At 42.0% G+C, this 14,075-nt stretch overlaps 1 protein-coding gene across 5 annotated transcripts in view; it reads left to right on the top strand.

The window, feature by feature from the left end:
* Positions 1–14,075, top strand: part of EPB41L4B (erythrocyte membrane protein band 4.1 like 4B) — a gene marked incomplete at its 5' end in the record, with an annotated part of 116,984 nt that overhangs the window by 62,830 nt on the left and 40,079 nt on the right. For 4 of the 5 annotated variants that reach the window (XM_081067676.1, XM_081067674.1, XM_081067673.1 and 1 more), the window contains one exon: positions 1,783–1,847. In XM_081067676.1, the coding sequence (XP_080923802.1) occupies positions 1,783–1,847 (65 nt within the window). Of the gene's footprint in view, positions 1–1,782; positions 1,848–3,650; positions 5,696–14,075 lie in introns of those variants that run through there. The other variant, XM_081067677.1, reaches the window with a different exon arrangement.

The raw sequence follows: 14,075 nt of genomic DNA, 5'->3' as shown, positions 1-14,075 counted from the left end.
TGTTGCTCTGTCAAGCTTTGGGCTTTGGGAGTCAATTGCCCGGGAAGAGAACGTCCTGAGAAGTGGCCCGATAAGCATCGGAGTGCTGAGAAAGGTTTTCAGGAGGCTATGATGGGCTTACAGCATTCGTCTTATTCTGAGCTCAGGAAGGTTAGCCAGCTGCAAAGGATGGATTGCTCTGTTCCCGAACAGGACACTACTGGCATTTGGGACGGACAGTTCTTCATTGTTTGGGACTGTCTCTAGAGTTACAGGGTGTTCAGCTTCCCTTGTCTCTGCCCAATAGTTAAAGGTAACCTCCAGTCATTGTGAGAAGCACAAACACATATACACACATTATACACACATTTCCAGTTGTCCCCAGGGGGACATAACCGCCCTGGTTGAGAACCTTCTGGGTTGACATTGTTAAAATACTCCTTGACTGCTTTAGAGTGTGCATAAATTACCAAGGGAGACCAAGGAAAGTTCTGGAATTTCCTTCTCCTGGGTCTTTGTGGGTAAGGTACCCACCCTGATTTGAATCTTTTCGGTTCTGGTTGAAGACAGGCAGTACATCAAAAGGTCGTTTCTATTCTCAGTCGTTCTCTTTTGTTGAAGACCCAGTTAATGGAGCCTCACTGGGGGCCTGGCTGTGTGACTAAAACCCCTTAAACAGTTTGGCTTTGGACTAATCCTCTAAACTTGCTGGGTTTCTGTATCCACTTAAGAGAGGGAAATGTGAAGAGACTGCATCAGGGATATTCTCAAACTCTGCTACTGAGACGTCTTCTTCAGCTTCCTTTTTCCTGCAGCATGTCCTTTTGGGGGCTGCAGACTTAGCTCGCTGACAGACATCTTTGAAGGAGAGAGGCCCCTGGAATACAGAATAGGCAGGGAGGGCATCTCAGGTCCATGAAAACTGAATGAACAGAATTGCTGAGAATTTTCCATAACAGAGAACCGCCTTCTGCTTATTATCCAAAGCAGCAGGGAAGGGAGAAGGGGAAGAAATAATTAAAAGCGTAATGGTGGCAAGACTGTAGTGACTTAAATGTCAGGAGGGCATAATTTGCCAGGTAGCAAGTTTAGCCTTGGGAAGCCTTGTGGCTTCGAGCCGTGTCTAGAAGTACTGCCCTCTGCAGGTGAGAAGTGGATAGGCAGCGTGCTACCCAGCCAGCCCCATCTCGTCTTCACCCCGGGTCATTTCATGAGTCACCGGTCTGGATCTATTTTCTCATCTTAAAATGGACAAGTCTCTTCCTTCCATTTTATCAGGATAATAAGTGCTCTGGATGGTTTGGGATCGCATTTTAGAAAATTATTTTTATTGCTTAAACAAGGGAGAGAGAAAGCGTGTTCCCATAGGCCCTGGCACCCCTGTCCAGTCCCTGCCTGTGTGCAGACGTAACTGTTACCCATGGCTGGCGTCATTTTCAGCAATGACAAAAATTGTTTCTGAAGAAAGACCTTGCCCACCATTCTCCCTGTCTTTCTGGTGGCACCTTCTGTCTGTTCCCTTGGGAGACATGAGTATTGCCTGGCCTGGGTACTGCAGGGGACCCTTTCAAGGCAAATGCTTCCACCTTTCTTCCAAGGGCAGCTTCCCAGCCCCCAGCTTTTGTCACAGGAAATGTGATCGTCCTGGGAAACGTGTGCTCCCCCCCAGCCAGGGTTCAGTTATAGCCTTTCCATTCACAGCCCCCTCGGTTCCTGGGGTGGATGCCAGTGAAAGAGAAAGTGAATGAAAACCATTGAAATCAAAAGGTCATCGAATAATCACGTTTGATATTTTATTTCTAGCCTCAGTATCTTCCCAATATCCACCCCAGCCAGCCCCGGTGGCACCCTCACTCTCCAAATGTCAGGTAAGTGCTTGAGCTCACAGAGCTGTCTTTTCACAAGTTCTCCTTTTCTCCGGAAAAGTTCAAATTCTACTTAGTCATGAATTGAGATTCTGCATCAGCAGCAACTGTTAAGAGTTGCCTTGTCATGGCAGAGATTAATCATTTGCAAAGCAAAAGAAGCCAGGAGAGAGTCTGGATTTGCGAAAGTTATGCTTCATGACATAAAAATGAATTGGTTTTTTTTTAAGTCATTCTAACCTCAGATATTTTGGGTTTGTTTTTGTCTTAGCAATGTTACTTAAAATTTCTAAGTCATGTTTTCCTGTCCTGAGAATTCATTTACTAAAAATGTAACTAAAGCTTGGGGATTTTTGTTGTGGGTTTTCTGAAAGGATTTTTTTCAGGGATGGAGTGGGGGGTTGCTTTTAAGTAGTGAATCTTTTTCTACACCCAGCGGTCAGTAAACTTTTTTTCTGTGAAGGGCTATATAGTCCATACTTCCAACGTCAGCTTCACGGTGTCTGTCACAGCTATTTACCCCTGCCATTGTAACTTGAAAGCAGCCACAGAGCATAGATAAATGAATGGGTGTGGCTGTGTTCCAATAAAACCTATTTACGAAAATAGACGGTAAGTGGGATTTAGTTTGAGGGCTGTGTTTACTCACCTCTGCCCTAACCTACCACAACCCTGCCTAAGTAAACTGGCACCTGCCTTGTGTTTATAGTTAGGCTTGCGAGTGTTTTAATGCTAGCTTTGTAAAGGCAAATGTTCCTTTTAAGATCAGCTTTAATTAGTGTTTATGTGCAAAGTTCTTTCAGAAACATAGTTGGTGAATTCAGTTTGTGTAGTTATTTCTTGGTGAGGTTTCTAGCCTTGCTCTTTGAGAAAGTACAGAGGACAGAGTGATGGAAATAAACCTGGTTAGAGCAAGGCAGATGAGCGCACTTGGTTCTTGATAGTTCTCACCACGTTTGCCAGGGAATCCACATTTGCAGTGCAGTTTTATCATAAACACTTGATACTCGTGTAACTTTTTAAAATAGGTTGAAGCAGTGGAGTCATAATTCTAAATGTTTCTGTATTGCAAAGGCAGTTTATTTTCCAGACATGAGAGACGGAAGAGATTTATAGAAATGCTATTTTTATTAATCTTGTTTTTATAGAATGTTATACTTCTTACTACCTAGTTTATCTTACTAGTTTCCTTCTGAGGCATGACCTCGCCCAGCGTTTCACAACAGGAATTCTGGAAGGCTGGACCAGGGCCCTCTCAGGTGGCCTGCCTGCCGGGCAGCTTAGCATCCATCACCTGGGAGCTTGTGAATGCAGCGCCACCCGAGACCTACTGGATCAGATTTTCTTGGGGTGGGGCCCAGCATTTTGGGTTTTTTCAGGCTCTCCAGAGTTAGAGAAGCACTGCCTGAGATACCTACCCAGGAAAGGAAAGTTCATGGGTCGCACACTTGTGGCAAATGCTGGGTCAGCATTCCCAGAGCACATTAGTATAACAGCCCTGAGAAGTCCCCTAATACTTTCTCACTTTCCCTAGCTTTCCCCAGACTGACCTGATCACCAGACACCTGTTGAGGGAGGATGGCACAACCACAGACGGAGCTTTTTTTCCACCTGGAATTGATAGAGGACCCATGTCTGAATTTTAAAAATACTTTGGAGTAGAAAAGCCTTTCATTTCAGGTTGTCAGCCATCGCCATTCATGTGGTTTTTTCCTGCCCATTTCCTTTTGTGCTTATGTTGTTTCACTCACATTTCTGAATTTTCTTCCATTCCCCCACTAACCATTCACTCTGCAAACAAAACAGGCCATCCTTTCAGGATGACAGGCCGCATTGGAAAGCGTCAGCCAGTGGAGATGACAGCCATTTCGATTATGTCCACACCCAGAACCAGAAGAACTTAGGAGGAGTACAGAGTGTGATGTATCAAGATAAAGTCATGACTGCGCTTTGAGAGACTGAAGCTTCTCACTTCCATTCACCATCACAGTTCCATTACATTCCATGAAAAGTGTCCTGGCATCCCATGAATTGTAAAAGTGTCTTTAAGGACTAGTTCTGAAAGGGTGTTTTCAGTGTCCATGTAAATATTTGAAAATAATTATGGTAGCTAGTCATAATTCACTGTTGACTGCATTCTCGATAAATGGAAGGTAGGGAAAGGCTCAGGAATCATTTTGATATTCTGATTTTAAAATTGGAGTAAAAGTCTATGTTTATTGTATTGCTCTGTACCTGATATTTCTTTGTTATTTAATGAATGGGACCAAATAAAACCAGAAAAACTTAGGAAGATAGCTCTGCAGAGAGTACCAGTAATATGCGGCGGGCCAGGGTGGGGGTTTGGGGGGGAGATTGCTAGGGTCCAGCCTCTGCCCTGTGTGATCTGAGACAAGCCATTTCCCTTTTGTTGTCCTCATTTTCCTCATCTGAAGAGTGGGTTGGACCAAATGTTCACCAAGGACCTTTCCAAGTCTAAAATTCTGTGATTCATTAAAATTTAATAGTTTTAGGCTGCGGATATAACATTTAAACCATCTCATAGGGAAACTGCAAGGTCTCTTTCTCTCACAGAGCTCCCCTTTCAGAAGCTAAAGTATATAACTTGTTAGATACTATATAATGCAGGGAGACTGAATTTCCTATCTTAAAACAGTTTAGCCACTTTGAGTTTTAGAGATTTTACTCATCACAAATTGCATAGCATTCGTTTTGATAGAACTTGCTGCTCAAGTCCAAAAATAATTTTTTAATGTCTTAATGATTGGTGCTGCTAATTTGCATGATTCCAGAAGACATAATTATGGATGTACATTGTCAGAATTTATAGAATTTGAGGGTTGGTTTTTTACCCTAGACGTCTCTCTTTTAAAAAGCAACATGCAATCTGAGGTGCATTTATGACTCAAATGAAAGCATTTAAGATTTTAATGCAGTTGTGCCAAAGTCCTCTGTAGACTAACATAGGGTGGGTGTTGCACAGTCTTTTTGTAGAACCAGAAATTAAGGTCTTTTAGGTTAGCACTTGTACCAAAATATTTATTTCCCCCTATTTCAAGCCACGAGTCAGACATTTTTTCTCTTGATAGGCCTGTGAAATCAATTCTTGGGCCATTTATCTGTGTATAATTGTAATTTGGCCCATTGTAAGCCTAAAAATAGATATATTGACATCTCTTGAGATATTTTATTGCTCAAATCTGATCTTTTTTGGGGGGCTACCACAAAAATCTATCCAGAAGGAGGGAACCAGCTGCCTGCCCTGCACAGTGGAGTCGGTATCACTTATAAACTCTCCCTAAGATATTTGTTTACAGGTGTATTCATGTTAGCAGATGTGCTGGTCCTCGGTGTATGTGCTGCATACAAATTAATGTGTTCTAAATCTTTTAATCTTATTGATACATTTTTACAAATGTGTTTCCAAGGAATAAAGATTGCTCTTGCTTTTTTTTCTGACTCCATCTTCATTTTATGCCTCACAGAAGTTTCATTTGTGGAGGACATACGTAGGTGACACTAACAGTGAGCTTTTGGAAGTCTGAAGGTGAGCATTCAGTTAGGTGGCATGGAGCAAGCTCATCCTGGAATGAGGCTGCACTGGGTAGAGTGGCTCTTGCAGGCAGTCGATAAGGCCTTTCTTCATCTGGAGCAGCTCTGATGAAGGTTCTAGTACCTGGTCACAGGTGGCGGTGGGGTTCCCACTATAACAGTCCTGTGGTGAGGGTGGGTGTTTGTCCTGGCTACAGCTGCTGTTCCTGGCAGAAAGACTTCCAACTTTGTGTGTGGGACCTCCTGGAGATTGTGTTCACTGTCTAACGCCCTCCAATAAATACCTTTGTGCTTAAAGCAACTTGAGTGGCTTCAGTTGTCTGCATCCAAGGGGTCTCACCAGTGTGAGTGCTTACGGCTTCCTAAGTGTTAAATCACATGTACACTTTTCAGTCCTCGATGTAGTGGACTTCTCCCTCCTGCATTTGACAGCAGGGATCACTCACAGTTTCCGCAAACCATTCCCTTGGCTTCTGTGATAGCTGCTTTTCTGGCCCTTTGACTTTTTATTCGGTCTTTATCACAGCCTCTTCTTCTGTCGTCCTGTTAAATACTGCTGTTTTCCGGGAGTCCTTCCCCTGCCCACTGCTTTTCTCACTTATCATGGTCTGCCTGGGTCTCCTGATCCCATTATGATGTCATAGTGCTATGACCCTGAAGCCATTATCTCTAATTCAGACGACTGTGAGCTTTGAACTGACGTTCAACTTGTATCTTCCACGTGCCCCTCAAACTCCACACGTCAAAAATTAAAATCTCTCCTCGTTTAGTGAAAGGGAAGAAAAAACAAAACTTGGCCCGTGTTCTTTCTTTGCTACCCATGGCAAGGATTTATACATCGTCGACCTCTCTTCCCCGTTGCCGCCTACATCCAGGCAGTCCCAGGTTGGTTCTTCTCTGCCTCCTTGTAGCCCATCCTCTCTCCTTACCACTCACCTTGCGGCAGCATCTCTGCTCTGGCTGAGAGATGCTCTTCCTCATTTCCTCGACTCCAGTCTCTCCTGATAAGTTCGTTCTCCTCGTAGCCACTCGAGTTATCTTTCTAACTCACCATCTGATTGTCATTCTGATGCTTGACCTCTGCCAGGTTCTCCCATCACCCCCAGGACGAAGTCCAAGGCCTTGTCTGTGGGATTCCCCCCCGCCCCCACTTCCGTCTCCTTGCTCTAGCTAGCATATTTTCCCATTTCTCACCCTCCTGTTTAAACTCCTACAACACCACACTGCTTGTAGTTCCTGACATTCACCATACCCTGCTGTTACTCCCATCTGTGCCTTTGCAAATACTATTCCTTCTGCCAAGGATGCCGTCACTCCCATGCCTGTGCCCAACCCCTGCTCGTCCCTTAAGCCTCCACTCACACTCAGGCTTCTCCCAGAGACACTGACCGCCCCCACCGCTGCAAATTGGGTTACTTTCTGTGCTCTCTTCCACGACCCCTCATCCCCTATACATACCAATGGTGCACTCACTACTTTGTATTAAAACTGCCTCTTTTCTTCATCTCATCCTAGAGGCCATATATTCCTAAGTATGAGCTCTGTGTCGTACGCACATTTGTTCCCTGGTGTCTGATGGATAGCAGATGCTCAATGAATGTCTGTTCAGCAAATGAGTTATTCCACACTCATTCTAAAGGAAACATCGAACCAGATAACAGACAGTTCATGTATCATCTCTGAGCTGGCCCAAAGGTATCTGAACAATCATATCCAGCCTGGGGCATCGCACTTGGAGTAGGACATTGGCCACTACATGTGTTCTGGCTTCATCTTCATCATCTGAAGATTATTCATTGTGTCTATTATTCAGGGTTCTCATCTGAGGCTTTGGTATAATGTTGAGTGTTACTACCACCCAGAGAACAGTCTGCCTGTGGGATACTGGAAACCCTGATAGATTGATATTGACCCACAGTATTATATGGGGGCGAATAACCACATGTGTCCTTTGCGATCTACGCATGTCACTTCACCTGATCTTCCTGACTGCTCTGTGAGGTAGGTGGCTCAGGCTTAGGGTTTAACTGAGCAGCTTGGACATGGCCACACAGCCGGTAGGTGGTTAGGCAGAATTCTGACTCCAAAGCCTGTGCCCTCCACCCCTGTGCTCTAATGCCTCTCACTGCTAGTCTTTCTGTCACGTGGGATCCTGTCAATCCACTTCTGCACAAGACTATTATTAGATGATGAAGAGTTCACTACACTGAAATCTAGTTAGTAACTAGAAAGACACCTACTACCACTACTACCAGTCTAGTCTGTAACCTCTGCACACCAGTAGTCTAGTAACTCATCACGCTCACCAGTGAGCTAATAACCCCATTCCTCTCCTCCTGAGCCCCCTACCCAGATGTCTAAGAACGCTTTCCATCTCACCACCCTCCCCAGCAGTCTGGTAACCCTGTCCATACAGGCATTCATTCACCAACAGCCCCCTTTTCAAAGGAGCAGAGATTGAACATTATTTTCTTAGTGAAACACTCTTTGAGATGATCCATTGCTTCCTTCTGGAGAGCTCACAAACTAGTCTTTTTTTTACCCCCTGGAGTATTACCTGCCAGCCAAACTAACCTCAGTGTTCCATCACTAATGGAATTAGCTTTTGCATATTTGAAACTTGGTTACTTACTAGTCTGGCATCATCCATTGTTTTTTCTGTGATCCTTCAGAATATCTAAAAGTGTGACATCAGGTGGATATAATCCATGCGGACTACAAGTCTTGAAATCATGCCGGGTAATTACCTTGGCCTTCAGAATCCTCTTGCCTGTTTCGTTTCTTGGCCTACCATTTCAACCAAAAATGGTGCTCATGAAGGTGAAGGAATAAGGACAGGGTGGGAGTCCTTGTTTTTCCTGCCTGTTAATATTGCACCATTCTTCCAGGTCAATGACTCCAGCCTCCTGGGTCCTGCTCTGAACACAGCTAATGATAGGTCGTTTTTGTTACCCTTGACTTTCCAGCTCTTAACTAGTCCTTTAAGATCTGAGCTCATCAGAGATCTCCCTGAGCAGCCATATGGATCCCTTTGGATCAATAATTCCCAAACTTGGCTCTAAGTTAATTCCCTGACTGGCCAAATCTTCCAAAATTACCAGATAAATACCCTACCTAGGCCTAGGATGATTGGCTTCTGCCATTTCGTACAGAAGTCAAATACCAAGGCAAGACAGAAATAGAGAAAAAGCAAACTGCTGTAAAAGAGAGACCCTTTGTACATGAAATGTAGCACACTTTAAGCCCCAGGGGTATCTAAAAGGTGAAACAAACATGAAATTGGCACTCAGCTGAGCCTCAGCTAAAGGAGAAATCTTTAATAATTCTGCAAATAGGCCCATTTCCCCCAAATTAGGGAACCAAAAAGATCGCTTGGCTAGCTTATTAAATATGGAGGTTGTTAGGCTCTATTTAAGTGGTCAGGTGTGAGACCTAAGAACCTTTGTTTTAACAGTCACCCCAAGAGAGTCTGAAGTGGGAAATTGGAGGACCTCCCTTTAGAAAAGCACGGTTTCCTATCTGGTTATGTTTATACCTTTGTTTAATGGCTTAATTTTAACCCTAAGTAGAGGTCAACATTTTTTTTTTAAGTAAGTATGATGTTAAAATGTAAATGGATGATGGATACATCATAATAAGCAGCTAGACCTGTCTGCACAGCATAGTTTCGTCTGTCCTCAGGCTCATGGTGAAACAGAAAAATGGGAGGATTCTGGTGGTTCTGTATATGGCTTTAATTGCATCATAAATTGAATTTCCCCCAAGCCTTTCAAACCAAGTCCATGTCCTTTTTCTGTTCTTCAGAAGCAAGGGGCTAGTGAATTCCAACCATTGGAGAGGGATGGGGTTTGGGCCCACATCAGTCTAATAACCCAGGCCAAGATTAGAGCCTGTGTGGGGAAACAAGTGGAAGTTTGCAGAGGCAAAATGGCAGAACGTTGCAAGCTGATGAAAGGACAGCACAATCCAGTGGTGGTTTGGTTGGGGCAAGAGACCTGTGGTTCTCTGATGAGGTGAAATATGGATGCTTTGGAATCTCACGTGATTTGAATCCCAACTTTGCCACTCATTTGCCATGTGACCCTTGGCTCGTTTCTTCTCTTTGCCTCATTTTCCTCATCCCCAAATGGAATTTAACAATTTTTCTCTGTTGAGGAGAATCAAATGATGTGTATGTAAGGTGCTTTGCACAATGTTTGATGCTAACTGATAGCAGTTTTTAGTGGTTTTTGAGATTTAAGGCCTTAGCAGTCCATGTGGTGAGAAATAGGGCAAGGAGATTCCAAGGTTAGCTCAAGGAATGGTATATCTCATAGGTTGATAGGTTAAGATGTGTGGTCTACGTTTAGCAATGGAAAGAGGTGCTTTGGTTCTAAAGGAAAGGTCAGATGGAAGAGGGTTAACAATATATAAAAACAGATCTCTGAAACTCTTAACAAGCTAAAAGCAGAAACGCCATGGGGATCTTTTGAGAGGGGATAAAAAGAAATAGAAATGATATTTCTGTCTGAGAATACTTGGAAATAATTGTCCAGGAGGAATGTGCACAATGCTTTCCCATCTGCAAATGGCAGAATTGGCACAGAGGTGAGACCACTGAGAATCCATTCTGCAGGTACAATTGGGACTCAAAAGTTTGGAGAATTGAAAGTGTCTGCTCAGTTCCCACCTCTCCCCAACCTGAGATTTCATTTTTCACAAAATGGAGGAAACTTTTAACAATTTGGAGACTAAGTAGAAAGTTATAAAGGGAACCGCTGTGCTTTTTTTGCTTTTTATAGTAGGTAACCCAGACAGTGCTAAAATTCAAACAAAAATATCTAAAAGTTACTTTGCCTTTTCACCCTCTTATTCCCTGGTTCCCTAGTTCTTCCCAGAGGCAAACATTGTTAGCCTTTCTTGTCAGTCTAGAACTATTCTGTGTGTAAATAAGCTCATATTTATTTAACCAGTCAATATTGATGGACATTTAGGCTGCCTCGAATCTCTAAAATTACAATTTTGCTGCCGTCCTTGTATTCTATTTTATGCACTTGAAAAAAAAAATCAATATGTAGAATAAATTCCCTACAAGTAGAGACTCTAGGTCAAAAGGTATGTGCATATTTAATTTGGACAATGTTAGATGAAATTTCCCTCCAAAGACGTTCTACCGTGTTTCCCCAAAAATAAGACCTAGCCGGACAATCAGCTCTAATGTGTTTTTTGGAGCAAAAATTAATATAAGATTATAGTATAGTATAGTATATCTGCTCTTATTAAGACCGGGTCTTATGTAAGACCCGGTCTTAATATTATAGTAAAATAAGACCGGGTCTTACATTAATTTTTGCTCCAAAAGACACATTAGAGCTGATGGTCTGGCTAGGTCTTATTTTCCAGGAAACACGGTACCTGATTATGCCACCCCCACCCCCCACACACACCCCTCATCGATTTGACAGGGCCTCTGATCCCACAGGAAGCAAGGTCCTGGTCTTGGCTAACTTTTTAAACTTTTATTAGTCTGATGGGTAAAACCCAGAATTTCTGTGTTAATTGCACTTCTCTGTAAGCAAGATTGCATACGTTTTCATCTTTTTGAAGGGCATTAGTTACTTGTTTTCTGTGAAGTGCCTGGAACCCCTCTTCTTGAGTCATGCTCTAATAAAGATCAGGCTGATAAAGTAAAATTAATCATGTCATCTTAGCCTTTGTAATAGTGAAGACAGGGAAGCTGGGAAGGGTTGATATTTACCAGACATTTTTTGAAAGCAGCTTTCCAGAAGTGCAGGTAACAGCATGACACCATGCCCTGGAGATGGAATAAGGGCAGCATAAAAATAGGATAAAGGAATTGATTTCTAATATCCATGTTTCCTTTCCTGTTTGGGAGTTTGTTGAGAACTTTCCACTCAGACTTCTTAAATACCCACTCAGACATTGTAAATTTCCCTAGTGCATTGGATGAGGGAAGGACGAATTTACTTTTCGTTACAATTAAAATTCTAATATATTGGATCTAACATCACAGCCACGTCCCAAGACTCAGCAGTGGTTTTATTGGAGGAAAGGCTGCAGAATTTACCCAAACTGCTGTAGTCTAGGCAATCCACTAAAAAGGGTTAGAATAATTAGAGGAACATCCCCGTAGGCTCATGTTATAAGAAACCCGCAGAAACCTACCTAATCAGCCCCTACTGAATGGTGGAATGGTTTCAACATCTACTTTCTGCAGCTGAGACCTCAAAATCAAGAGGTATTGCTGTGCTAACGGCTCAGACAGCATCATTCCATGGCTGAATAATGGATGCTGGATCTATATTAAAGGCAATTAAACAAGCCCTTAAAATTGGGCCCAGTATACGGCTTTAGAGGCTAAGAGGATGTTTATAACAGAAGCTTCTGAAAAACCTACAAGAATTGGGGCGCAGAGAGAAGATCATTTGAGATTTTTAAGCTCTCAAAACCAAAATAGATTAATCCCATCTGTAATACCTCAGAAACACATACCCGGCGTTGAGCTCCAGCTCTCGTGCACATTGGCGTCTTGTGCAGTTAGAACGTCTAAAACCTGCCCTTAACGGTGCATGTATTTTATTTATTGAACCGGAACTTCTTTCTGCATTGAATAATAATTTCAATTTGGGTGAGTTGAATGGTATCAACAGAGAGGAAGAATAACACTTGCAGCTCATGCCCAAATCTGCCATAGCTCTTTTGAAGTGCAAAGGATGATAAAAACACACACACACACACAACTGGCTCTTTAAACATTATTTTACACACTAGCATCTGCGCTTTCACGGCAGTGATTATTTTGTCTTACTGTTCCTTGAGGGCTCTCGTATGATGCTCTATGGGGATGCATTTAAAGCAGTGGCTAGGGGAAGTTAATGCTGTTACCCACCTTAAAAAAACAAAACAACAACAGTGTCCATTTAAGGCAAGGGGTGGGCACTGGAATGCAGAAATAAGACGCTGAAAAACATCGGGAAGAAACCAAGAAAGGAAAGCACTGTTAGGTTAATTAGAAGTGAATGCTGTAAAGGAAAACAACTGTATTTATGGCAGTATTTTTTTAACACAGGGAAGAGATTGAATTAACCCTTAGTCACGAGCCTCAGTACAAAAATGAACTCATGGAAAATATTTATTCTTTGGACTCAAATCCTGAAATTGATCTGGAATTGTGAAAATCCTAGATCTCACCACAAAGTTATAGAGCCCGTCCTTGCAGTTTCTCGGTGCTTCTCAATTAGAAAGCCACTGTCAAACTTAGCAAAAATCACATTAGGATAAAATGGATTTTCTGGCAGGAAATTTTCAAGGCCTGCTTTTCTGCTTACAGCCATTATTTGCAACCATTTGAAAGCAGTTTCGCCAAAGGAAAATTCCAGACTCAAAGATGGAGGATATAGGCAAACATCCTACTCTATCTAGCAAACATCCTACTCTATCTAGCTCACACAAGACAGACTCAGTTACCCCCAAACCTGGAAGGCTCTCATCACTCCTTACGATGTGGATGATTTTACTCTGCAGTTTTGCAGACACTATAATGGAATGTTAGGGAAACCTGGGGAATTAGTGACCAAAGTGAATTGAAGCTTTTATGAATAGACACTTGATAAATTACCTAGAGAAAATTAAAATTTAACGCGCTACAACATTTCACCGAACAAATATTTGTTCTGCTTCTATGCCGAGCCAGGAACTATAATAGGCTTCAGGAACTGATGGTGCAAAAGATGACATCTTTGGCCCCACGTAGCCAATAAACGAATCAAAACGAGCTCCCAATCTGTGCAGATTCAGACATCACCTGTGCTAACCCTAGAACTAGTTCTAAGTTGATTGCTTGGAAAATGTCTTCAAATAAATACAAATTGGGAAATTTTTCTTCTGCCAATTAGTAGTCCAGATACAGAAATCTAAACCACGCCAGTATTTTTAAATGTTGACCTTTTCAGACAAGATTAAAATGAAGTAGGGGTATCTTTTCTCTCTAGTTGCTTTTTTTAAAAAATAAATAAAACCATTAAGTGACTGGAAGAAATCATCCCTAATTAATAGACCTAACATTTGTAAGATCTAAGATGTTGACACAATTTTCTTCTCAAACCCATTATGGAAAAGCTACAGTTTTTCAAATGTGCTTTATACTTACTGCCAAATCTATGCTTCCACCGAATTCAATAAGAACTTGTAGCAATATGTTGGTCTAATGGCCGACTCTATTTAGTCTCTACCAAATAAAACAAAAATTGAAACAAGTGGCAGGTATCCTGGAAACCATAATGAATAAATGCACCTCGTCCTGTCTCTCAGTTGGACATGGCAGAGATCAAATTATTTTTTATTTGTTTTTTTCCCCATTAGTTTTAGGTATACAAAACAACATAGTGATTAGACATTTATATACCTCACAAATATAACCCCAATGAGTCTATTACCCATCTGACACTGCACATCGTTTTTAGAATATTATTGACTATATTCCCTATGCTGTACTATATATCCCTGTGACTATTTTTTTAATTATAGTTGACATTCGATATTATTTTATATTAGTTTCAGGTGTACAGCATACTAGACTATTGTTTATTTTATTGAGCTGTTGTTCTGACTTATAAATGTATAATAAATGTTTACCCAGAAATGCAGTGTCTGGGTCTCAGAAGAGTGAAATGTGTTACC

The sequence above is a fragment of the Rhinolophus hipposideros genome (assembly GCF_964194185.1).
Source record: "Rhinolophus hipposideros genome assembly, chromosome: 11".
NCBI lineage: Eukaryota > Metazoa > Chordata > Mammalia > Chiroptera > Rhinolophidae > Rhinolophus > Rhinolophus hipposideros.
The sequence above is the reverse complement of the archived record's forward strand: the minus strand, read 5'-3'. Positions and strand labels throughout refer to the sequence as shown.